This window comes from Excalfactoria chinensis, chromosome 6 (assembly GCF_039878825.1).
Source record: "Excalfactoria chinensis isolate bCotChi1 chromosome 6, bCotChi1.hap2, whole genome shotgun sequence".
Taxonomy (NCBI): domain Eukaryota; kingdom Metazoa; phylum Chordata; class Aves; order Galliformes; family Phasianidae; genus Excalfactoria; species Excalfactoria chinensis.
Genome location: NC_092830.1, coordinates 4,125,797 through 4,153,683, shown reverse-complemented (window position 1 = coordinate 4,153,683; position 27,887 = coordinate 4,125,797). Strand labels below are relative to the sequence as shown.

The following is a 27,887-nucleotide window of genomic DNA, read 5'->3' as shown; positions in this document are numbered from 1 at the left end:
CCCCAGGTGCTCAATCAGTGCATCAGGCCTGGACTCAACAGTTCCCATAGACCTTATAATATGCAAAGAGGAGTGAATTATTAGGACACAGATTGCCACACGAATTTCTGAAGCTGTATGAAGTTCAGTTCACAAAGCAATTGTAACGAATGTGTCGTTAACATCCACAAATGGAATTTCAAAAGCACGTGAAATTTTAAGCAAGTATCAAACCTGACTCTTAATGGGAATGTCATGAGCCACTCTCTTTACCTTCTTATTTCTTACGTATCAAGTTGCACACTTGAAAATCAGCACAGATCCTCTCCCCGCAGACTGTTTCAATGGCTGCTTGCAGTACCCACTGTGACATAACATTTCAGTTTTGAAAAGTGGCAGACAAGTAACTTGCAATTTATACTTGAGTAAAATGAAACCAATGAGATTCTTGCTGAATAGATATGTTTCTCAATCAGTAGAAGCGTTTGCTCTGAAAAGTGAGAGATAAAGCCAGGACTGCCGTACTTTTAACACACTAACTCCTTTCCAATAAAATAAAGTCAGTTACTGTGCCATAGAACAATAAAATAACACATAATATCAGCCACTGAAGGAAGAGGGAGAATGTTAAAACAAACAAACAACAAGAAAACCACCTGGTTGTCCTTGCTGTCAGGCCAAGCATGCGCGTTAGTGTAACAGCCTTACCTTAGGAAGCCTTGTTTTCTCCTCAGCCCTGGGAAAGAGGAAAAAGCTTTTAGACCAATGGGATTCAGCATCACAGTGCCTGTGCCCAAGGAAATGGGGCACTTGGAAGAGCAGTTTTTTTAAGTAGAGCATGTTCCTGCTATTCTTTAAGTCTGTGTGTTCAAAAGCATTTAAACTAACACCTTTAAAGTAAGACAGATTTCAAGTAAAACACAATGCATTAGCAAAAGCCAAGTGACAGATCCAGATGGATATTCTGAGACACCTAAATAAAAAAAAAGGAAAGACTTAAGAGCTAGCTAGGAAAGAAGGGCTCTGCAAAGTGATTTCTGGGAGCTATGTGGTAGGAAATGAAGCTAGCCTGTGTGGCAGAAAACCAAGACGTGGCCTAGTGTCCCCACACCCCACAAGGCTGTAGTCATGCTTCCCTCCAGCCCTGGGAGCTCTCCTGTTGGCTCTCAGTGGAAGTTATAGTGTTTGGCGCAAGGATGGGAGAATTGGCAGCTGCAGGGAGCAAAGCAGCTCTAGGCTTTGCCCTGAGGCTACCTGGCAAGTACTAGCAGGAAATTTTTGGAGGAACTTACTTTGAAGAAAGTAAGTCCCTTTGGGTTTTGGATGATGAGTACCAAGCAGTTTAGCGCAAACCACCAGGGGTGCGCATGACGGTTTATGGCCAATGGATGGCCAATGTTTGATGTCGCTGCTGGGAAGTCCCACAGCCTCAGGCTCCTTTCAGAGGGACAGCATTGACTACGCTTTTGAGAGGCCAACCTGCTTGCTGGCCAGAAGAGAGGAACAGTCTGCTGCCGCTTGTGTGCTGCTGTGTCAAGATGAAAAGTCATTAAAAAAAAAGAGATGCTGTTTGCATATTCTTATTTTGTTTTTGCTTAGACCCCAGAGCTAAAATTCTGGCTCTTTTCTCAGTTGATTCTCCCTGCAAATGCCCTGTTTTGACACCCACTACCTACCTGCTCCATTTTGGGTGCCTAAAGCTGAGAGAATTGTAGGTGAAACTGTAATGTTAGACTTCAACAGCTGAAGACCTTCAACAGCTGGAGACCTGAGCTCTTCCCATATGTGCCATGTAGGTGCAGAGATGTGAGGGACCCCTAGGCCTTACCACCTCAACCCTGCTAATCACAGCTGGTCCTTTTGCCAGCAAGGCTGACATCAGAAAGCTTTCATCTTCAGACAATACTGCTTCAGTAAGGAAAACAGACAGAACTCAATAGCACGCAACAAAACTCACTTGGGACACTAGGTGGGAAAATGACACTTCTCGCCTTAGCTTACACACGTGCATAAACCAGTCTGGGCATCAGAAACATAAAAATGAGTCAAAATACACATTGATTCTGAAATCATTTCTTTTTTTATCCTTTAAAACCATGGACAGGAATGTACAGCTCCACAAAAACGGAGGCCAAACATACTGAACCAAAACACTTCCTGGAATGCCTTGTGACAGTTTTTCTATGGTAATTCCTCTTGAACCATGGTCAGTTCAAAAGCGGTTTTCATTTGCAGTCAAAATAATAGTGATACACATTGCACACTCCTTGAAACACAATCTTTGTCATAGGCACTACGATTATTTTTCTTCTTCTTTTATTTTTACCAGTGAAAAAATAAACACGGTTGAAAATAGAAAACTTTTTCCCCTTCTTCATTGTGTTTAGGCTATGTGGTTAAGTGGATACTCTCTCCATCTATTTAGATGAACTAACGTTAAGCTGGATCACTCATTTTTGTGTTCTAAAAAAAGCTTGTGTATGTAGTGTTGTTACATATGTATATACTACTCAGAAGCCCCAGATCCAAGTCAAGCATTCTTTGTTGATTTTATTGACATTAGAACCAATTTTGCTGATATTTTAGTTGTCTTATGTCAGTGAATGGCTCAAGACTTCTGGCTGCTGAAAAGGTTTCACAAGACTCACCCTAAGTACGAGGAAAGGTCATACTTCACGTCCACGCTAGCTGCTGTTCCATGCATATCTACAGATCAGCTTTAAGATAAACAGAAATTCACGTGATACAGAAAAGATCTGTTGGTCAATAAAGGAAAGCAGGAAATCAGGTATAAGTCTACAATAAAAGTTCGTCTGTCTAAACGAAGCCTTATTTCTTGGCAACAAGCCTTATTACTTGTTCAGCAACAAGTCTGAAAAACTGCATTTGTGACTGTTAAAACTATTTCTGGGAATCAATCTTTCCACCTTCATTTGTGGGCATACTTATTTCTTCGTTCACTAAACAGTGAGGACTGGAATACAATTTAGACAGCGTATCAGGCACATGATTTGCAAAGGTGTTTCCTCCCTTGCAGTTATTCCAACTATCCAAGCTGGATATTCACAGTGAACAGCAAACCACGTCTCTTACCTTCATTCCATTTCTAAGCACTTACAGTATGCTTAACTGCTCAGGATTGAAACTGCAGACAGCAAGCGAGCTGTGCGGGGCACTGCCAGCATTTCAGTGAACTACCTAATGAAAGAAGACAAAGTACTCCAACCAGATCCTCCCTGCAAAGAAGGAAGGCTCCCCAGAAGCTCTGGTACCTCCTCAGAGCACAGTGTTTGCACAGTGATGAGTTCTCCTTCTTCTATGAAGCCACGTAAAATAGTTTCACGTTAGTATAAACCCAGGACTGCTTCTACTTATCGGGGAAACTGAAAGGAGAACCCAACTTTGTGGCTAATCTGTATGGAGTTAAAGAGGAAAGATATAACTGCTGTTTGAATGAACCTGCACTGCTATCCCTAGGTGCTGGAGAAATCTATTTTGAGATACTACAAACCATTGAACCAGTTTAAGTACATAGAACTATCTGCAGCTATATCTGAGCCATTTTGGCATCACCCATGTGTGAAAATACTATCATAGTTCTGGGAAGGTCTTCTGTAGTTAGCCCTTACTTCAGCCCCTACCCCCTCTGTAGAAAAGGCTGAGCATATCTCTTGCCTTAACTTTGCTTCACTGCTCATAGTGTTTCAAATGTTTTCAGCATTTTACTTGGCAGAAAGGAAGTTTCGTGGGATGAAAGAAAGGCCAGATAAGCATACATATATACAAAACCTGCTCAGAAAAATCCTCACCTGGGGGGGTATCAATGCTTTCTCTGAAGTCAGAATTTTAACGAATTAGTCTCCTGGGCAGCTGTGGAAGAAAAGCTGCCACAGTTAGCTGAGATGAAAATGCAGAAAGACTGAATTTACCTTCTCTTCTCTATACAAAATACAGAGAAGCAGTGAAGATTACATTTAAAAGGCAAACAAAAGGGATAATATGAAAGGATCAACCTGGCAGCCCCTTCACACCACTCGTGCTTGGATTCTAATGCATAAGATTGCTGCAGAAAGCATAGCATGGAGAGGTTCTCTGCTAGTACACAGACATGATGTTGCACAGCAAAATCTAGATCTGTTCTGTAACAGGGACATCTCAGGCTAAGCTCAGAACTGAAGTTACAGGATCAGAACCAGTTACTTCACTAAAACCCAGCCTATGAGGACAACTCTAAGACAACTTCAGATACAGCTTCACTTATGTAATAATCAAAGGGAACATAGAACGAAGTATAAAAAAATGATGTTAGTTGGAATCAAACTGATTTAACACTATTCAGAAATAGTTTCTGCTTGGACTGTGAGGTCAGTTCAAACCAGGTCCTCAGCCTCCACAATTCCACACTTGAAAGACTTTAAAAATTTGGAAATCTCTTACTAAAAAAAAAACTGAATAAGCGCCTATGACTACAGTTTCACTTAGAGGAGGAAGATCTCAGAAAGAAATGAAAGTGAGGTGAGGTCCTCAGATGTTGTATCCTGGTGCAACTCAAAATCTGTTCCTCCTCGTTCCATAATCTGTATTCTTCATTGCCAAATATTTTCACCACTAAGAAATCGTGCTTCATATTCTTTCAAAACAAGACGTGCTACACATAACTCTTCTGATTGTTTTATAAACATTGGTAATACTTACATTATTTAGCGTAATGTATGACGGGGTCTTAAACTTCAGACACACTTTAGGATGAATCAGCAGCTCAAAGCCATACTTGAAGTGTCACTTCAGATGGCTTCTGGTCTTTGGTTCTCTGTAGGAGTCGGAGGCTTTGCTCTGACTGGCAGCGCTCCTCGTCCCAGAACAAGTGCTGTCCACAAATTACAGCATCGCACCACTTCATAGGCAACACCACACAAGTGGTCGAGATATTAATTCATGGGAAAACACCTGTGGGCTTGAAACAAAATCCTCTATATTTCAAAATCAAATGATCAGGGAGCCAATGGGAAAAAGAAAATGCTGGCTTTGCTCAAACTGTGTCTGTTGTATATGTTTGCTTTTGGCCACCTGAACATCCAGGTTAGACAAGCAGTAGCACCTTGTGCTATATGCATACAAGCAGTGGGATTTAATGTATGACAAGGAAATCTGAAGAGAATTGCAGGCTCTGCGACTGGAACTGCTGAGAACAGATTGCTGTGTGGAAGGGCAGGGAAGCACCCCACAGTGCAGCCTGCGCAAACCCTGCTTTCAGGGACACTCTAGGATTGCTCACAGCAGGCGTGATTTTGAAAGTTTGGGACTTAAATTTACTCATCAGACCTCCCTACTGTCCCAAAACTTAGGTTACAAAGTATATCCTCGATTCTAAGGGTAAAGTGAAATTGATTGTGAATAAAAATGCTGAACTAAAGCCAGCCCAATGATGTCTGAAGCTATGAGATAGCACAGAGGAGGGACTTGCAATTCAGGAGCAAGGAAAATGGACAAGATATCCAGTCAACACAGTGATGTGTTACAGACCACAGGCAGAGTTAAGGAAAAAAGAAATATAAACTGCATGTGGGTCTGGTCCTGGCGGTGCTATGGAATATGTTACTTTTCTAATTTCTAACTACAAGCTAGACTAGAAATGTAGAATTTCCACGCCCCTTACATATGTCCTACGCTTAATTTACATTCTTCAGTCATCAATAAAAAGCTCTTCATTTTAACTATAAAATGTAATAGTTCCTTTGTAGAAAACAAAACAAAACCCCAAACCCAACCAACCCGTAGGTTGTGCTGCTGTGGTTTTAGTTTCACAAGAAAAGTTACATGGAATACCAGATCACTGCCTGTTCATAGGACTGCTGTGCAAAGAGGATGGAGCTCAATCTTCTCAAGGAAATAAGAGCAAGCATCCCATCAGTGCAGACTCGGCACTTGGTCCCTACATGAGACACTGAAGACGCTGCTATGGTAACAATGAATCAAAACAGTGGTTCCAATGGCAAATAAAACTATGAAAAGTTTAGCATTTTCTACTAGTTATCCTTTTCTCAAACGTTACTAACATGGTCAATTAATAAATTCAAGTAGTACTTCTGTATTTTTATAGTAGTTTTAACAGATAAACAGCTTGTGTGAGTTTTACTATTAAGACAAAAGCATCTTTACACTGTGCAGCATATACTGGCGATGGCTGCTTCCCTGTCATGATAAGATTAAAGTTAAAGCAGCAATGTCATTTTTATCTCATATACGAACTTTGCTACATAAAGAACAAAAACTGAGTTTGATAAATGTGATTTAGAAGAGCTCAGAGACCTAAAACCTGGAAACTGAGCATCTCAGTTGTTTTCATGTGAGTAGTCATCAGAAGAAAGGGATCATAATCTTACTGTTCATTTACAGTAATAATACAGTACAAAAGGGAAAAAAAAAAAAAAAAAAAAAAGTCTGCATTCCCTTATATTTTCAGCAAGACACAGAACTGTGTTATATTTTATAGTATTTACTTTTTCCCAATCTCCTTGAAGATTTTAAATGCATGCCAAGATAACAAATCATCCATATAAACTCACTGTTTTCCCAAGTGAACAAAAGTTTCCAGGGAAACTACACTTCACTGCAAGGAAATGTATATTTATGTCATTAAAAAATAAAAAAAGACTTTATTCTGGGTCTGCTCCTTCAAGCTTTAACTTCATTTGCTGCAGCTAGTACTCTGACATCGTCCATCCTTGGTATTTATTCTCATCATTTCTTTTAAGAGTTAAAGTAGCGTCCATAATTAGACTGAGGGTAACTGGGCATGAATTGGAAAGAGTACCTGTCTGAACTTCCGTTCCTCCCTACAAGATAAGCAGGTGTGAATTATCTGTTTGAACATTCTGATTCATTCAGGTGCTAACACCTGCCGCAGTCCCATGGTTTTACTAAATGTAAACCAAAAGCTCCAGAGGATTTTGACTAATAGTATTTGAAACAGCCACCCTTAAGTGGTGCTAAGCCTACTGCTTTTGGAGCCCAGTCAGTGATACTCAGCTCTTGTAAAAGGGTGAACCTGGCACACCAAGCACTTGTCTAACAAACCTTGCGATGTATTCCTGTCACAGGTTACCTACCACAAAACCATGACAATTCCAGGCAAGGCTTGCTTAATGCTATAAGTATAATTTTCTTAAGTAGAACAAAGACAGCTCCATAAATCAGTGTAGCAGCCCTCACATCTTGTGATAGACTACTAACATTCATGACACTCTACTCAGTATAGAGTAGAAAAGATTTGAGATGTAATCCTCTGTTAGTATATAATTACTGCACTGAGAACATCAGCTGAGAGCCTGGCAGGTGACTAAATGCCAAAAGCATGTGGAAGAGCTCTTTCTTCACTGATATATTTGTTCATTGAAACATCGCCCTTCAAGAATTAATTTTCAGCTTTGGATGGTGGATGAACTGAAGTTTTTTAGTGATTAACACCATGAGATTTGCCCATACTCACCCACAGTTCCTACCTCAAATACTGGGATCATTCTGCTGCTTTTTGGGGTTGCTCAGGCTGTTTTGAAGGAATTCTATTCAGAAGCAAAATGAAAAAGAAAAAAAACAATACCAAAAAGGATATGCATCGCTCTTACAATTCTGCTCTACAGCATTATGCTGAAGAGATGCAGGGTTTCTCTCTTCAGTTCACAGGAAGTCCAGCTTCATCTAACTAGCTGTTATCTCAGTTTACTTGAGCGCAGTGCTCTCTGTGTGAACATTCACACCGGATAACACTCAAAGTTCATAGGTCTGATGTTATTTTTAATTATGTTGCAGGTAAATGACAGAGTTTAAAGCCTCTATAAGGAGATCACAGTCTCTTTCCAAGGGCAGGAATAGATGCTATATTAGGAATAAACTATGTTCTCGCACCGACACATCCCTTCTGATCCACTGAGTTCAACGGGATGATTAGAATCAGAAACAAAGCAAAATTTGGCCTACCATTTCAGCTCCTTCAGTGCAACTTTAGGGAATCTTTTGTGTCCTCTACATACCTAATTGCGAGACCTCAGAGAAAATGTTGTCCCATTCGCTGTAAAATAGGAGGGTCCGTGGGGGAAAATAATTGCATTAGAGAAACACACAGATCACTTTAAGTTCACCTGTTTCAATGTTTGAAAATCAGTTTCTTTTCCTCAGTAAACCATGACAGTTTCAATAGGATCTGAAGCGTTAACTCTTAACAAATAATACACTAGTCTGTCATATGGTTAATATTAACGTCTCTCTATTCAAACATGCTGAAAACTGAATAGAACAGTTAACATATAACAGTCACACATCCTTTGCTGAATACAAGATCGCATCTCTAACATGAACTGAAGGAATCCTCAACATTTCAGATCTCCATCAATCATTCAGTCAAACATTTCATTGTATTAAAGTACATTGCTCTTGCCCTCTTTCTGGGTCTTTTGGGGGTGCTCGGTGAACACATTCTCTCATTAAAGGCATTGCTTATGATATAGTTCTTTCTTCAACAGAAATCCCGCAGTGTGTTTCCAATACATCGACAGAAGAGAGTTTGCACAGTTTGGCAGGATTTGGGGGCAAGTAGGCCTTACAGCTGGATTGAAAAGATTTGGTGCTGACAGAGCAATTACTGAAAGATTTTGCATTTTACTGCAGAGGTACCATTTCTCAACATAATTAACGGTGAACAATTAATTGTGAGCATGCTCCACAAATTACTGAGTCGGAGCTTTATGCAGAAACCATTTGTTAAATTACAGGTGTGTTCATTTATGGGCAGATGCACGCTCACTTAGCTTATGTCCTGAGCTGGCAGGAAACAAATGGTGTTAGCAGAAAAGTCACACAACTGGGCCGATGTGAAGCCGAGCCCCACTTAGCACAGTTCATCTTCCAGAGGTCTGTTTGGTGTGGGTTTTGTGCCACGCCAGCACAGGCAGCTCAGCCCAGTGAGACTGTGCCCAGCCACTACACAGTGCAGAAACACGGCACGGAGGGACCATTCCTTGTGGGGATCCCAGCCTACAGCCTCAGCCTCCTGCTATGAGAAGAGCTCTGCAGCTTTTTATAAAGGAGTCTGAATGAGGCATGCTCCATCCTGGGCATAAAGCATAATTTGCCCTCAAATAGACTCTTATTGAAAACACACGGCAGAGATTACAGCCATAGAAAGTTCTGTAAACAAGACAATTTCATCATCTTAAAAAAAAAAAAAAAAACATAAAAAAAAAAAGAGCCAGAACAAAACAACAAAACACACACACACAAAATAAGCAAAAAAAAAAAAAATAATTAAAAAGACAAGAAAACCAAAGTAAGACTTGCTGAATGAAGATTTGTGAAGAGGATTTTTTTATAATGCCTCAACTAGGCACAAAATAAACCACATACACCTTCAGCTTTTTCTTGTTCAAATTGACTTGACAGAGGTTAAAATATTGCTTTATTCTGACTAAACATACAACAGCACTCTGTGACTGATTGTGCTATTTTGGGAAGTCTTGAGACTTGTGAACTGAAAAGTCTGGGGCACATCTAATAAATTTAACAATTAATTTGCTGCAAATAATATTTTAATACATTCTGTATATACGGTAACTTTTTAAATCAAATCTTGTGACATTATCAGGGAAGGCTATTTGGTAATTATTTATTATAGTTTATATTCTTTTTCCCCACAATTAAGCAGATATTTTAATAACAATGAAAACAGTAACATGTGATCCACCGAATCTGATTCATTGCATTATTGGCATGTTATGTTACAATTTATGGGGAGGAAGAAGGACTCAAAAGGGAGCAAATGGAAAAAAAAAAATGCTTATAATATAATTGGGATAGTGCTATCAGGAAATGACATTTCTTCTCTAAGGCCTTCTCTAAGGCAGCAGGGATTGATTTGCTGGAAACCATCTGCTCGTGTATAGCCCCATCAGAATCAGCTGTGTGCACACTCCTGGGTCTGCCCGTACTGAGCTATCTGCAGGGCTGGAGCTTTAAAGTTCACAAGCCAAAGCCACGATTAATTAAAATGATCAGAGAACTGAGAGCGGGATCAAATTAGGGCAGTGTGGACACCTACCAGCTGGCCTCTGACCGTGTTGGATCTCCCAGATTCATCTCTGAATAACCCATAACAAAAAAAGGTTGAAAAAAAAACAACACACGCACTCCGAAGTGCTCCTCAAGAGCGTACAAATGCCTTCAAAGTAAAACAATTCAGAAATGTTTAGGAATCAGTAAAGAACAGGAGAGTTTACATTCCCACTCTTAGAAACTAAACCAACCCAAACCTGCCATAGTGCGTGCTTCTGGCACTTCGAGCTTCCCTCGTTCTTCCTCTTCCTCCAACCAAGAAGCTCAGATGGACAAAGCTCGGAAGATGGAGCAGCCACAGGGCCACTGCACCTCCATTCAGAGGCCCCAATCCCTCTCCAGGCTTGGCCCGACCCAAAGCTCCTAAAAGTTTCCACTGACTTTCTTGAGCTGACTGACACACTCAGGTAAGGTAGAGAGTCAAGCATCTGTCTCAATTAAGGATTTACGGTCATTCCACAGTTAGTGCCAAGAAGTAGGTGTTTGTGTGTCTCCTCCCTTGGTACGAACCTAGAACTGAAAGCAGGGGGGACTGGCTCTGTGCTAGGGTTTTTGGGACTCGCACCCTTGGCCGGCATTCACTGCAGTGCTGCCCTGAAAGCAAGAATGGTTCTTAGAACGGTCTTGGCCTTTATTGAAAATAGGATGCATAGCCTAAGCCTTCTGACAGCCAAACAGGACAGTGTTAAAATACTCTGAAACTTAAACTGTATGTATAATCCTGCCTAGAAAGCACCTGATGTATGCCTGATCCCTCCCGGAACATTTCTTTCCTTTAAAAAAATATTTTGTTAAAAAACACTATGATATGAGGGCGATTGACTATTTGGTTTCTTCTAAGTAGATGCTCTTAAATTAATGCATATAAATAATTTGTATTTAATTTCTTCCTTTCCTGTTTAGCAAAGCATCGAATGCACAGATCTCTTATTCCCCCTCCTGCCACCCCCACACAAAGTCACTTGGTCAATGCTGAGTCTCTTTGCGTTTCGCTTTTTAAGACAAATTGTGCCTCTCGATCTGCCTTGGCCATAGGGCTCATAGGCAGGAAGGCGGTGTTCTCACTCGCGCTGCTCTCCGTGTCTACGCTCGTCAGTTCGAAGTCCTCCAACCTCCTCGCATCAGTCAGAATCCGAATCTGCTCCTGCACAGTTTCTAGCAATATTTTCACTTCGTGTTGTTCTGCTATAAGACAATTACTGACAGGGGAACTCACATTGACAAGTTCAGCTGAATAGGAGTTTTTGCACCATTTGATGCCTGTTACTTCAGAAACATTTTGCATTTGCATGCAGGCTTCGTCCAAGCCCACAGATGGGATGATGGGAACTGAGTTGGCCCTTGAAGATGAGTATCCAACCAAGTCCTTCTGATCCACGTTATTAAAATAAGGGGTTGTCTCTCTTGAAGGCAGTTGCATATTTATTGAAGTATTCTGAGGAGTTTTTAAACCACTAGATGAATACCTGAAAGGAATAAGAAAGAGTTGTTGTCGCACACTGAGCAGCCAGATGTGACCAGCAGAAGGAATGCTGTATGAGAGTCAGAGACCTGTGCCGCAAGGACACGCGGCTGTTTCGAGTCACACACGGAGCACTTAGTGCTAGTGTGACCCTGGGGAAAACAGCAGGCTCTGGAGCTCTGGGTTTTATTGCCACTGCTTTTCCCTCTGTCCCATTTTCCCCACCAGTACATGAGAATAATAACAACAATAACAACAACAGCTTTTTTATATGCTTTCAGGAGTTATACCGTATTGGAATAAAGGAAGACATTTTTTACAGTAAGGGTGGTATAGCAATAGCACGGGTTGACCAGAGGGGTGGTGGAAGCCCTGTTCAAGTCATGCTGGACCAGGCTCTAGGCAAGCTGATGGAGCTGTAGCTCATTGCAGGGGAGTTGGACTAGATGGCCCTTAAGGGTCCCTTTCATTTTTTTTTTTTTTTTTTTTTTCCCCCAATAAATCAAATTGGAAATCTCATTCTTTCATTTCTAACCAGAGAAATGGATTGATGCTTTCTTGAACATCACAGCTCTCAAACTCAAATCACTATTCCAGGAAAGCACTTAGAAAGGTGAATAAGAAGAGAGATTGAAACAAAATTATGGTCTTTTAATTCACGGAAACAATCATCTGTGCCCCCTTTCAAATATGCAGAGTGTCTATGTGCACTCTAACTCTGGAAAACACATCATTTTTAGTAATCACCCGATGCTGACATGATTTGGTTTCTTAGACCTCATCTGGAAATTAAGTCTTGTGCTCTGGAAAATGTTATTCACCTGTTCTTCATGAAAAATCCTCTATCCTCCATTTTCCTATACTATAGCATGATTTCATTTATTGTGAGGCAACTTCAGTGAATTTCAATCGACATTTCCATTTTGATTCAAAGCCAAATTCATCATTCTTGTCAAACAATGTTTTCACTGATGTATTTAAAGACCAGACACAGAAAATATACTAAATATAAAGGAAGCAATGCTCAAGAAGATGTTTCCCATTCCAGAAGTATTACTAAAAATGCAGTGTTTCTACTACTTGTGATCACCAAGAACCATAGGCATCACCTCCAAGCGGCGTGAATATTTTATGCATCATCAGCTTTGTGTTCTTATCACTATTCGACGGGGCAAGCCAATGAGAAACCTAACATGTTTTATTGTTCATCATGAAAAGTGATAACTACATCTGGTACAGAGCAAACGTTTGAGCTCAGACAAGAAGGATGTTTTCTGAAAGCTGCTTAAACTCACTGGACCTCCCCCAGGGTACTCTATTTACATGTGCCTTGCTTCTTCTGGCATTAGCAGAAAGAGAACTTGGGAACAGCAATTAAAGCATTCAAAACAGCCGCAGCCTGATAAAAGCGTACAAAGCTAATTAAGTGGACAGGTTTCCTTTGGTCCCATCCTCCTGGTGAGCTGTCAGACAGACAAAAGAGGAGAAAGCATCTCTAGGCACATTTCCAGGAGAGTGCTGCTGATCTGCAGTTAGCTCATCTATGGTGGATATGCACAACTGCTTGATATGAGCCTGGACATATGCACACAAGCAGTGCTGTGTGTTGCTACGCTGAAACTCTGCAGCAGCATCCCCAAAAGACCACAAAGCACAACTGGGAGCTCTGCAATAAGGAGGAGGCACTGTGAGCTTTGCTGCTATCTGATGGAATGAGATACTGCTTTGGGAAGTGGGACCCAGGGGAACAATAAAGCAAGTGGCTTTTAGGAATATGGAACAGCATTTCTTGCACGTGCTGTACAGCTGCATTTCTGCTTTACTCTGAAACAGGAGGGGTCAGTTTTTGGTTAATTACTTTTGTTCTGTGCTTAGACGAATTTATGGCCATCTACTGAGGGCCTTTTTTGAACAGTTTTCAAGAATCAGTATGAATGAAAAACTAATTAGCAAAATTATTCCAGAGGGAGGACAACTGAAAAAAAAAATAATAATAATAAAGGAAAACAAAAGAGTGCAGACCTGTTGTGCCCATTCTTGTTTCCTTTGCATTTGCTTATTATATAATTGTTCAAACGACTATAGCTGGAGGGATCTCATCAGCTGCATTATTCCCCTTTTTGGTAATTCGGGCCCTAAATATATTCTGGGTTGCACCCTGAAAACAAAGGGAGTGAATGTTTTTAATGAATTTCACATGCAATGGATGTATTATATGGATGGTATATGAGCGAAACCAAGAAAAGATGGAATTATCTAAATGAGTTGAGTGAGATAACAGTAACATTTGCCAATTCCATAAATAGGATTCAATTATTCTTGGTATTTTGAAAACTAATTGGCAGTAACATTAACATGTAACTCAACGCCTGGCATATTTCCAAAGCTGCTTTTTTTCTTCTGAAGTGCAGATGAACACACTAATATTATGCCAGAAGTACATGTTTCTGCCCTGTGCTTACACAGCTTTCAAAGAAAGACTGAGGTGAAAGAGCCATGTACTGTGTGTAACAGGCAATGTACTGAACTAGCAGAGATATGACCTGTGAGCCATGTGAGAGCTGGCTTTTAGTTATCTATAAACAGATCCCCACTTCTTTTGGTGCCAAACTCTTGTTGGTTACAACAGAATGAGACTTCAGTCAATAAGCACCTTTAAGTGCAGAATAATAATGACTGTTTCCTATAACTGTTGCCCAGAACTAAAACGTCCCTTAGGAAAGGTATTGTATTATTTTTATCTGAAACAAATTATTTGGTCTGAATCAATTCAATTGCGTGTGTTCTTCAAAATGCAGCTCTGCCCACTCTTCTGGTGAAACCAAGCAAAAAAGCCCTTAAATGCTTATAAATCTGCATCAGTAACCACCTGTTACACAGTTTTCAGGAGTCTGTCAATGAATGAAACTGAATGAAGTATAATTACGCTGTCCCTTAAAAGAGACATTAAAGCAAGACAGGACTTAATAACTTAAAGTACAAAATGGGCTTCATTCAGTCTAGTGCAAAGAGCTTTGCTATAAGCCCTATTGCCAAAGGCGTTCACTGTAGGAGCTCGATGGTCGAGTCCATTAAGATGAATGAAAGTCACTGCAATGACATTAGCAGGCTTCAGCTCAGCTTTGGAAGCATGCATACCTACCTATATGTCTACTCGAATATATGACACACTGGGTATCTGTATAAATACACATCTGCAGATATAAGGTACTGCCTCTAGCAGCTGATACCAGGCAATGCAAACAGCTGTCACTGATAGCGTGGGATCAATGTTTTGTCCCACTCATTGCATGCATGCATGCCCATGACACCCCAAAATGCTCAATGGGCTCTGAGATGTGACTGCCATGGAGATATTAGTTTACTTTAGGCCTTTCACTTCAGGAAGCTTTCTCTGCTACTCTGAGTAGCAGACTGATGAACCAATCATATTTGACTCAAAGTCTACAGATGGCAAATACTGAGAGCTGGTGCTTTCCTGAAGCAGCAAAAGGACCCCAGCTTCTATAAGGACAGTTGGGCCAGTTTCTACTGAGAGCACCAACAGTCTGAAACAGATGGTAGGACAAAGATTTGGGGAAAAAGGGTTCCTGGTTAGAAGGAATTTCTTCACTTAAATTAGAATTAGTGAATTATTGTTGTATTTTGGTTCAGAGATCAGATGTGCACTTAAAATTTTAGTTGCTATAGTTGTTATAGTTTAGTTTAGTTACAGTACTTCATTACTGCACCCCTTGCAAAAAGCTTTGTTACATTCTTGCAAGACTACACTTTCATAAAAATACACTATCTGTCATCAAAACACTTCAAGAAAGCAAGATCAAAGAGTTGCTTTAATTTTCATGCCTAGTGTTGACATGTTTCTAATTCCTTCTCATGGGGACTGGCTTAAGGATGTTGTTATCACATCTGTGACACTACTGTTGGCACTCCAATGCAACAGCACTTGCCAGTGCGTTTGCACGCCTCTGTCTGAGGACATGTCCCACTGACAGAGGCAGAACAAAGCTAGTCCAGTGGTACAGACACACATAGTACAGAAAATAAGGACGAGGTGCCTCAGGGACTGAGGCCAAAAGGGGTCGTGGCACGGTGAAAAAGAACAACAAACCAGAATATCAACAGGCCTAATACAGGCCAATAAAAGGTGATACTTGTAATACCACATACTGATTTCCTAGAGGAGAGCAAATACACCTATAGCCACGAAATAGCCTTGCTTTGTCTTTTACCTCGCTTCTCAAGCTAAAAGAGGCCACCACAACTTTCTTCTGTGCCTGTGTTTCAGGGAAGCAGCAGCCTGCCTGATACAAAACTTGCTTTTAGTTACAAACTTTCTTAAGGTCTACATTATCACAGAAACAAACAGCAGTATCCTGACTGTAAGAAGCAACAAACAAGTTCTTTCCTAGAAGAAGCAAGCCGCAACAACAAAAGAAGCATGGAACAAACCTGAACTTTTGAACAGAAAGCTGACTATCTTTCTGTTTTATCTCCTCTATCCCAGGCAAGCGCCACTCTCGGTCTGCCTCCCCTAATCACTCTATCCAGCTTCATTAGGCAGATTCAGCTACAAGAGAACTAGTTAGCAAAGTCACATTCCCTCCTATGATGCCTGGCTGTGGACTGACGTGTGCCTGCTTCTGTCTGTGCTAAGCTGGGACTCAGGCATCTTTAAATGAGACCAGAGTTCCACTGCAGGTATTCCTCCTGGTGTTACACGTAGTGTGTTTACAGTGATTCTGGAAAGCCTCTGGAGATCTATAGGGATATGTAAATGTTATGCAAAACAACTCAGCAATTGCAAAAGACTTCAAAGGCTGCTGTAGGTGCTCTTCTGAAATTCAGACCTTATGTACAGCTGGAGGTGAATTAGAAAATGGAAAATCACAGGTTCATTGTATGTGTTCAAAGACAAACTCGCATGAACTGGTTTTCAGTTCTCCATCTACAGCAAACATGCTATCTACAAAGATTGCATTAAAAAACATGAAAGTTGGGCTTCTGAATTATTTCCTCTTACTTGTCCAGTGCTGACGGAAGAAAGAAGTGCTGTGCAAACGTTACTTAGAATTACTTCTGCAAGCAGTGCTGGCTTACTGTGCACATTTCATTACTTACCCATGACAAGGTATTGTGTCCTGCTCTGTGATCCTGGACTCTTCTAGCTGTTGATATGCTGGTCCTGTAATCCCATTGAACCTACCCCGAGGTAAGGGAGGAGTCCTCCGAAAGGCATTTCTATGTAGCATCCCGTTTTTCTGTCCTGGGCTGCAGCATGAAGAGAGACTTCTAGAAACAACACACCAAGGGTACAGTAACAATTATCACTGCAAAAGAGCAAACTTCTGCAAAGCAAAGATTCAAAATTAATCATGCATGGATTACTCTTCTTATAAACTTTGCTGTGGCAGACTACCACGTCAGCAGAAACTCCCTAAGGATACACACTGCTATAATCCATAGCTAGCTGCTATTTATGCCATACCTAAAAGATCACATCCCTTCCAAGAATGAGGATAATTGACTGGTATCTTAAAATGTTTTCTTATCCTTAATCAAGGATACTTCTTTTATTCCTTGCTGGGTACCACAATCCTGATATGAGGAGATTGACCCTCCAATAGCGGAAATAAACAGCAAAAGTCTATCAGATTGAGCTCAAAATCAGATCTTATGTTTAAAAGCCCATTATATTGCCTATCGGCCCAGGGGTCCTCCTTGCTGGCAATACAGGGTTAAATAGGAAAAAATATATATATTAACGAGGCTTCTGAACTCTAGCTGGAAGAAACCATCCATGACACAAGTTTCCTCCATTTCAGACGATACTTCCTTTTGTACTGTTCTCCTTCTTTTTTTATATAGATTGTTTTGTACTTGTATTAAATACATTGATTGCTTTCTTGTTTTACATGTGTTGATAAATAGAATTGTACCTTTTTGTGGTACGATAGGAAAACACTTTTGTAAGCAATATTTTTGTTGTGTTTTGTAAAAAACAAATTTCTTTTTATTTAATGCAGGAATTAGAAGGTATCCAGAATCCACAGTTTTTCTTTTATAAACCACAAATCCAAGTTTTGCTAGCTCAAAAACACGGGAACACAAAATCATGTCAAAATACAACCCATTTATCCTGCATGGCATGACTGGGCTATTCATTTTCCAGCTACTCTTTAAAACATCTCCTGAGGCTCAGAAATGCACATTTATTATTCAGTATACTGTTGGATCCTTAATGAAGTTTTAGCACAGGTTTGGTGGATGCAAAGGGTTATTATCTTTGGTTAGGTAAATAATTAGAACTTCCAATATAATTCAACTATGCAAATGACTTTTCCTAAACTTAATTCACTTACTATAACATGATCCAACAGCAATTCACATTCCATACGTAACTGAAACTGTACTTATAGTTGGGGCCACATCTATTCCCAAAAGAAATTCTTGCTGGGATCAAATATTTTGGGCAAGTTCTCTTGGACAACATGCTATATTAAAACCTGCCACTTCTCTCCAAAAAGAAAGAAATCCAACAATCTCTACTCTACTGCTCACATTCCTTTTTGGTCATTGTACCGTTCTCTTGCACAAGCCTCGTGCTTTTAAGTTGAAAAGATTGATAACTCATAGCAATGGCACTCCCATAAAGATTTTTGATGCTTTCTGAAATAGATTTTCCTTAGCTATGAAGAAGGCTGCAAAAAAACCCTTGGGTACAAAAACAAGTTAGACTAAAGTTCCGGCCTTTCATTCCAGAGGGCTGAACTCAAGTTGTGAGATACAGCTTGTATTCTGTAAAATATCATTACCATACCACAAAACAATTGCTATTTTCTACTCAGGAAACTTGGATCATTAAATCAGGGAGTCTTAAAAGGTGAGGCTGAATGAATAATTCACAAAGGATAATGAAATTTTGGGGTTTTTGTTATTACTGATTGCAGTACGTTCATCGCTGTACTAAAGGAGTCAACAAACTGATTAACTTAACAAACCTGGCATTTATTGCAGTTATTTGAAACTAGAAAGGCAATGTTTAATAGTAGATGTTTTGCTTGCAGCCCAGAAGGCCAACAGTATTCTGGGTTGCATTAACAGAGAAGCGGCCAGCAGGGAGAGGGAGGTGATCTTCCCCTTCTTCTCTGCCCTTGTGAGGCTCTATCCCGAGTACTGCATCCAGGCCTGGGGCCTCCAGCACAGGAAAGACGCAGAGCCATTGGAGTGGGTCCAGAGGAGGGCAATGAGGATGCTCAGAGGGCTGGAGCACCTCTCCTACAAAGAAAGGCTGAGGGAATTGGGCTGGGTAAGCTTGCAATTAGCTATGTCCCTCACAGGCCTCTGCTCTATTGCTTGCCATTATGTGCTTCCCTCTCTGCAGAAAACAATGCCCTTCCCACTCCTCCAGGTAATTTCCCCTTCTTCAGCCACCATTAGTTTCTTCCTTGCGCTGTTCTCTGGTCTAATTGGATAAAAGAGATAATCCATGTAACTAAGCTATTCAATAACACGGAACAATAAGGAAAGCTGCAGCAAATGATGCCTCCAAAAGCTATTGATTACTCAAGAATACCAAAATCCAGAACAGGTTAGAAATATCTCACAAGTAATTCATAAACTGGGAGAAGTGTAGTTCTGATGAATTAATGCTTTGAATTAAATAGCTCAAGAAACTCTAAAATTAATGAAGAACTTGGGATTCATCCTTGTAAACTGTTCTGAGTGAAAATTTTCTTCAGGTAGAACTGAGTAAAAACAAAGACTGCCTCAGGAGGTGGAGTATTCCCTTCCCAAGGCACATAACCAGCTCTCCAGTAAGGTTAACTGTTCCTGGAGAGAAGATGACTTACAGTGAATTTACAGTAACTCTGGAAATCATCCTGTACTATATTTTCTTCAGTTAATTACTAAACAGAATTGATTGCACACCTCATTATGAACACATTCAGAAGTACCTTTGTTAACGGAAACATGAAAAGGACTAACAAGTGGAATACGATTAAAATGTTAAAACTTCAGATGTAAATTCCTTCTTATTTAATGAGCACAATTGAACTATAAGCATGGTTGTGTGCGTCATTATTTACTCCTTCCCTTCTTTTTTTTCCTGCCTCTTGAGTATCACTTTCCCTTCTGGTGGGTGATAGTACTATCACATCACTTTGATTTTCATCATCCTCTTCCTTGGTATCTCTTGCATTCCTTCCACCTGTGCCATCACATTTTCCCTATGTTCTCAAGATGCCCCCTGCTGTCATGCTCTGAATTAGACATTCAAGAGACAGATGCTAAAACATCAAGTGTTCTTTTTTTTTTTTTTTTTTTCCTTTCTTTGTCTTTTGCATCAGCTTCAGTTTTGTACATCACGTACTAAATGCAAGCTCATCTCTAGTATTATTAAGCTGCCTTCACTCACACACTTACTGTTCCAGTAGTTTTCTTTAAAAGTAAAATAATAAAATCTTGAACTGGGATACGTGATTGTCATTCATGAAGAGAAAAATAATAAGGAGAAAGAAAAGGAAATTCTAAAACTCATGGTAAATATTCTGGCTCTGTATGTACAAAAACTATATAGAGTGGCTTACTACACTACCTATAATATTGCCTACCAATAACAAGACAGAAACTGTGCTGGCTGAAGCTGAAAGCCATACTGCTTGTCCTTGCTAGACAGGAATAACAAATATGTACCCCAAAGACAGAGATACCTGCCAGATAAAGAGCGTCTTCCAAAACTCCCTGGAAGCCACAAATTTAGGCAGTGGTACACAGTCTTTTGCTAAGTTCAGATGAACTACTCAGACTTCCAACCAATTTTCAGTTCTAATAAAAAGTATCTCTTAAAAACATAAGCATCTCTCAATAAATGCCATAGAAAGGCACAGAACTGTATCACAAAGTCCTTTTGTCAGGCTGTTAATAAGCATGAGATGACACAAAAAGTGCGAGCCTCTATTGGCATCTTTGTTACAGAGGGGCCCTTAAAGGACAGAGTTCATGTCATCTCTGGGACTTCAGCAAAGCTGCGTGTAATTTAAGTAATACTAAGACTATAAGGAATGTATTATACTAAAAAATGATGGCATTAGCTGAGGACTTTAACAGTGTGTTATTTACTTGATATGTTTAAATCCCCGTAGCATCCTACACTCCAAGCATTTAAACATCACATTTTTCTCCTGCCTTTGCAAAAACCAATAGCATAACAAAACACCAATGATGACGTAGGAGAACAACCAACCCACAAGGGCACAACAACCTGTGTTTTTCCAGCTCATAAATGGTTGGAGCTGGTCAGATCCTCAGTTCAGGTGACGAAGTGAGACCTCCTTACAGGCTTATTTTTTTCTCTTGACATGAAGGAGCAGCTCGCCAGCAGCTATTCCCCATGTGCAAGCCTAACTACTCTTGAGTTCTTTAGTAGAAATGTTACTCAGGAATAGCACTCACTGGAGCTTTGTAATTCTGCACAGTTACAATGTGTAGCCTGGGGTCACTATCCCAGGTCTACCAGTTAGGTACATACAAAAGGAAAAAGGGACCAAGATGTCAAAGGCATGTTGGTGGCACAGAGTTCAGCCAGCCACCGTGACCTCATTCTATGCTTTCTGTACAGCAGTCTCTGACCTAAAATGACAACTACAGAAAGCTGCTCTACATTGAAAACTCAGAGTTCAAGTTCGTTATGATGAGCAGACATCTCTTTGTATCAGTATACTACTGTACCACTGTATTTGTTCATTTTAAGCAGGTCTTTCAGTTCTCCTTATCTTTTCTCTGATGTGCTTATAAGCAGCTGTCATATGCTCTTTTCAGCCTTCATTTACTACACTGAATGAGACAAACTAATCCTTTCCAGGGAACACAGATGAGTCATCCCTTATTGTATTAGCTCATCAATGCAGTTTGAACCCACATTAACCAGGAGGCCATTTTATGCACACAAGAAAACACTGCTGATTCCTCATGCTCCATTCACATGCAATAAAACAATACCTGGTGAAGTCATTTTAAAATTTCTGACTTTGTGATGGCAGTGTCTTCACTAATGCTTCCTGTCATCCTACTTTCCTTTTGCACGTCTTCATCACTTTGCAACTTGGTTACCCTTTCAAGTGGTACATGCTGAACCTTTTCTTCCTCATTTGTTTCTCAGCTCATGGGAGAAGCTTTTCTTGTTAGTTCTCAAATGATTGGGCTTGTGTTTAGTACTGCTGGATTCTGAACCATGTTACTCCACTCCTCAAGGTTACTCGATTCATTCCTTACCTCACATCCAGAGCAGTATCTGTGCTTACCCTGCCTTATAAGTAATTTCTTCAGTATGTTCCCACTCAAGGACACTGATCTGCATTTCACTTCTACTTTGACTGTTGTAATGTCTATTTTCATACATTTTGTTCCATTCCTGTTCTGCCTTCATCCCCAAACAATCACCCTCATTGAAAAACTAAGTACATTCAACCAGCATTTTCCTACTTGCTTCATATATTCTCGCTGTCCCTCCATCAGCTTTGCTTCTTTGGGTACAGTACTCTTACGATCCAACAAGAACACTTGACTTTGGTATCACCAATAACCCTCAACTCTCAGTGCTATCTGGGGAACGTTCACTTCAAGAATGACCTCTTGTTCTTCGTGATTCAGTTTGTTTCTCCGCCTACACTTCATTCCTTTAAGCCATTTCTTTCAAGTAAACTTCTCCAGAAGACTATGTTCTTTCCTAGGGAAAATAACAGATTCTTCATACTTTCTCCTTTTTTCAAGGCTTCCTCTTAGTTGCCTTACTTTATCAGCATCTAATTTCTAAAATTCATTTATTTTCCTTGCAGAATAACTTAGATGTACTCTTCCATTTAATTTTAAATCAATTTGAATCAATTGTACTGAGAGCATCAAGACCAAAATGTTAACGTCGAAAAAACCTGTTTTTACCTATGCCTTCTAATGGAATTTCAAAAGGCAACCACTAATTCTTTTAAAACTTTGACTAAGTTTATCCTACTTTGGCACTTCTGCAAGGCAATACAGCTGGTTCATGCTTCAAGCCTCTGCATTTGGCTTCCATCACGGCATTCTCTGAAATGAATCCCACTGAAATCAAAGATGAATGAATCAAAGAAAGAAAGTCTAACTACCAAGTAAAGTGCTACGCAAAGGGATCAGACAACAGTCCAATAGCTAAGAAAACCATAATGTGTCACTCTGTATACAAAGACAGCAAGAGTTTTCTTTCCTAAACTACAGATAATCCAAGAAGAATTTTTGAGCATACTGCATACTTTACAATAAGTTTACTCACTAAACATGCTTGTTATTTTCCAGTTCTAACTAAGGGTTATTTTACATATGGGAACATAAGATATTAAATACTTCCACAATAATAACAGTGAGCAATACAGAGGAGATACTATAGGAGTAAGACTCAGTGGTGATTCAAATCTTTCATCTTTGCATTCAGTTGAGCTAGTCCATCTCTCCTCTGTCAGACAAATTTCAGCAATCCACAATGACTTCCTGCCCTGTTAGTCCTAAAGCCAAGGCAAAATTATTTTGTTTTTAGAAACTATTGAGCAGATAGACACTGATTTTAAGAAATAATCAACAACTGTTAATACCCCTGAAAATGCAAATAGAGAAAGCAGGTCTAGTTGTGGAAGAATCAAGATTTCCATAGTGAGCAGAAACAGAATAAATAGTTTAACCATTGCATAAAATGATACCCTGCAGAGCTGCTCTATTTTTTCCAGGTCAGTGTCATGTTTTGAAGACAAGATATCACTATTTTTGTCTAGTTGTTCATTTCAGGGAGACTGAGAACTTCAGCTGGGACCACTTTAGACCTGTGTCACTGCACCCCAATGGAACGGAGTAAGGGGATGCTCAGAGCAAAATGCATCCTTGTTTAAAGAAAGAAAAACAAATAAAAGCTTCATTAAAAAAAAAATCTATATTTAATATACAGAAACAACAGCTAATTGTACCTAGACTGCGATTAATTAGGTGGACATTACAAAAGACACCAAATGAGATGGAGAAAAAAAAAAAACCACCATACTGCACAGCATTTAGAAACTACAGAAACTGAGTAACTTAGGTAGCTGTCACACAACGCGTAAATCAAAGATAGTCTTATAAGTCACTGGCATGTTAAAGTCTGTTGCATTTTTTATAAAGTGAGGCCCTTGTATAATAAATCTTAAGTTATAAAACTATGAAAAAGAATTTGTTATAAATCAAGCTGTCTTAAAGCAGTTCTGAGGCAAAGGCTCTTAATGCTACCCAATGCTTGACGCCTGGAAATAAGAAAATGTAGTTTTTGTTCCCCTCTGTAAAGAGAGGTTTTGGTGTATGAATGTGTTCAAGTAAGCACTTGGCAATTCTGCATTAATTTACTAAAACTTCAGCCTAGCTTATTTTGTAATTTCCCTACGGAAAATAGAGAGTTTAGTCTCATCCAGATTTTGTTTTAAGGACCCTTTCAAAACAGGAAATATTCAGTCCTTATTTCTACATTTAAAAGCTCAATAACCTCACAGTTCACCACCTAAATAATTTCAAATTGGGGTGCTGCAATCATATGATCAAGGGCAAGCCAATGTCACTGTGTTTTTTCTAAGCTTCACCTTTTGACTAGATTGCAATTACAACATCCCACACAGCTGCAAGTGGGAACCATTCTGGGCAACACAGTTCATCTACAATCAGTAAAATTATTATGAATGTATTGAAAACCTGCGTAGAGTAAGGAATAAAGCAAAAGAAAAAGAATCTGACATGATAGCCAACATTACTTTTCCAGGACACATTAAAGGATTCAGTGAGGTTAATGTTTTGTACCCAAATAGCCCTTCCTGGTTTACATGGCACATTACTGTTGGTTTAGGACAGTCTTTCAAACAGAAGAGAAGGTATGTGACTGAGGGACTTCAACAGAGGTCCTCTTGGCTTTACACCAAACACCACAGAAGTTAACACCTCATGCAATCCTCTGCTAGCCCACTATTGTCCTCCAAATCTCCCAGCACTGTTACTCAATCCTCCCTCCCATGTGTCACCCGCCTGTCAGCATCCCTCAGCAGCCACCACCCCATTTCCCAGGCAGTCATTTGCTCACCTGTGCTGCTTGGTGGGCTGAGTTCCTCTGTCAGGAGACAAAGCCTCTGGGAAAGACTGAGGACCTGAAAAGCTGGACTCCATGACTTTGTCCAGAGCAGGCCCGGGGTGCCTATCTGTTTTGGAGTACTGCAGCACAGAGAATAAAATTAATTAATACATAAAATGCAAAATACACTGTTGATGTTATTCAGTAAGAACTGAAATTGATAGTGCAGAAGTGCTACAATTTATAAACTAAAACCAGGGAGTGCAAGTAATAACATCCATTCACTGGTGCTTACACAAGTGAAGAGCATTGAAGTTTGTTGTCCCCATTACCTTCTCCACATCAGAAACACGATGTTCACATTAGCAGCAAAAATACTGACTCATCTGCCCAAAACAAAAGGAAACACGGACCACTTTGAATAAAAAACTGCTTCTGAGACCGTCCACGGAGAACCTGAGATCATGAAACACATCTCAGATGGTGTTCAGCACCTTTCTGTGTCCTTTGGTGATTTCAGTCAAACACTCCTTTCCTCAATATACATAACTAGGAAAACCACACTGAACAGCTTCTGTATTATCAGATAAGTAAGAAAAACATTTGATTCCTATCTGTAGAGCAGACATCCCTTCTGCACCTGAAACTTCTGACCTGGGAGTATCTGTGCTAGCAGTATCAGTGTTATAAACATAATTCTTCTCGTGACAGGTGCGTGTGCATGGCATTCTCTGGGCACACAGCATGACACAAAGGTCTGTAAAGCAGACACCGGATGTGAACAGGAATGGATTATCCTCTTCTTGCTTTGTGATACACCTGGAAATTCAGCAAAAACAACTGGCTCTGATCCTGGATAGGGCCGGGAAGTCAAAGCGTAAGAAAGGTGCATTTTGGTTTGGGAGAAGAAAAAATGTTAGCAGCTATTGGGCAGTACCTCAGAGGTATGAGCGGTTAGCCCACATTTCCACAGGGTTATGAAAAATAGCAGAAAAAGAAACAGAAAAGAAAGATAACATTTCTGACACTACGTTGAAATGAAACGCACTAACCCCAATTGGTCCACTTTTCTTTAATCCTTTTCTCTCTGCACTGAATCTGTACTTTTAATACTAGGTTACTTTTACAATAAGCTGGTACTGTGGGATCTATTACATGATTACATCTATTACATGATTAAATATTTTAGGAAAAAATACAATGTACGTGAATAAAATATCACAGAGGTAAAATAAATGCCTTGCTATTATACAACAGCATAAGCGTTTGTGAAGGAGACAGTAAGATTTCTGTCATGGTACAGTTCTTCCCCATAATTATTTGGCTGCCTAACAAAAGACCAGGTGAGAACTCCTTAAAAAGAAGGAGTTATTTCCTGATTCCCCTGTATTATAATTATCTGCATCTCCTAAGAGTTCAGCAAAACTAAAAAGCAAAGTCTGACAAGATTACTCTCTCCTAACCATTTAAGAGTATGTTCACAGAATGTCATGGTCTACCTGTGACCAATTTCTATTGATAAAAAACAGAAGATCTTACAATTTTTCTAAGTTCTCCTTTCTCACTCTGTCGTGTGAAATACCCACAGGAAAAGGGCCAAAATCGCTGCTTAAGGGCTTCTGAAGGCAAAGCTGTGAAAGTGGCTATATGCAAAATGTTACTGCACACAAAGTAAACGCAACTGAAATAATAAGAAGAAACATATTCCACTCGTTTTTCTTCCAGTTGCAATCATCTTAGCTGTCATTTATCACTACTGTAGATGAAGCATTCAGATGGAAGCATGTCTTATAAGGTGCTCGTGCTTGTGACAGTTTTAAACTTTAATGTTTCTTCTGCCAGCTGAAGCAATGACACTGATTTCTGACCTGAATAAATCAATTTGAGCTATGGGAAGAATGAGTTGTAAGCATCAGAAAGGTATTTTTGACCTTTTTCATGTTTGTTCATGATATTAAATTGAAGGTCCAGATGGCTTTTTAGGACCATGAGCATCAAGCGAACCACAGAGGTTAAGCAAGGATGAACTATGCCACTTGCCACATGGTTAAAGTGAATGTGGGCTGGGGGGGACCACACATAGAAATGCATCTTTGCTCACCACAGCTGAGGAAGTACAGGTCCCCCCCATGAGCTGCTCACTGCAATCCCAAATATTCAGCAGCTATCAGTTCCCAGGCACAGGGTGGTTCTTTCTTCTTACTCAAACATTTATTTCATGACACTTCCAGATCCATCACTCCCTAATTATCTCAACAGCCACAGTGTCAATTACATTGATAAGGTCTATCACAATTTCAACTGAGGGTGCAAACACACAGAGAATTTGAACAATCAATGGAAACAATTTCATTTAGATGCAGCACATCACATGTAGAATTAAACATAGCTGAGTTTCCTCTTTCCTAGCTTAACCATAAATGCCACATCCCTTCTCTGAGACAGTCTTTGGGGGAAAACATCAGAATCCTGGGAGTTTACAGGAGCATCAAGCAGATGCTTGATGGTCCTAGAGTGGGACGGGGGAATGCCACCCAGCTGTGTCATAGTGGAGCCAGCTTCACAGTCCCCCTTGCTCACTGTGAGCTGCCAAACACTCAGCCCCTGCAAGGGATAAGCTGTGAAGCACTGTCAGAGTACTGTACTGCACTGAGGGGTTGGAAGCATCCCTGAGATCTCATCTGTATCTGGTGGTTCTCTTGTTTTTTAAATGGTTTTATCGTCTTTTTGGTTAATTATGTGAGCTTGTTTGAGCACACATATGTAAAAGAAACGCTGATGCAAACAAGGAATAATGAAAGCATTTAAAAACAAAGCATTTTGCAAATTTTCATTTCTCCATGGTTTCAAATAGAAAATCATCTGTTACGTGCAATTACTCAAACCTGTTGACAATAAAATCTCACCCCCTACTGTCTAACGCTAAAAGAGTCTCTGCAAGGAGTCAGCCTCTGCCACTGACCTGCTGTATCACTGCGAGTCATTTCCCTGCTCTACGCCTAGGACCATTCTTTCTTAAATTCAGGATCCACAGGTGACAAACGCCTCATACATGCTACAGAACAGCTGGACACTGTTGTTCTACGGTTAAGCAAAACAAAACAAGCCCCTCCAGCTCTTTCTCCTTGATAGATATCTCTCAAATAATAACATAAAATAAAGTGCAGATTTATGTCAGTATTGTAAGAGATGTGATATGGGGTTGCCAACTCAAAAAGGACTGGGAAGGCA

The 27,887-nt window shown here is 40.0% G+C and overlaps 1 protein-coding gene across 1 annotated transcript in view; it reads right to left on the bottom strand.

Moving 5' to 3' along the window:
* Positions 1 to 7,313: 7,313 nt before the first annotated feature.
* Positions 7,314 to 27,887, bottom strand: part of NRG3 (neuregulin 3) — a 344,050-nt gene continuing 323,476 nt past the window's right edge. The window contains exons 7-9 of the mRNA XM_072340660.1: positions 24,669 to 24,796; positions 16,667 to 16,837; positions 7,314 to 11,549 (exon numbers count right to left, since the gene is read on the bottom strand). Of these exons, the coding sequence (XP_072196761.1) occupies positions 11,042 to 11,549; positions 16,667 to 16,837; positions 24,669 to 24,796 (807 nt within the window). The 3' untranslated portion in view covers positions 7,314 to 11,041. The remainder of the gene's footprint in view (positions 11,550 to 16,666; positions 16,838 to 24,668; positions 24,797 to 27,887) is intronic.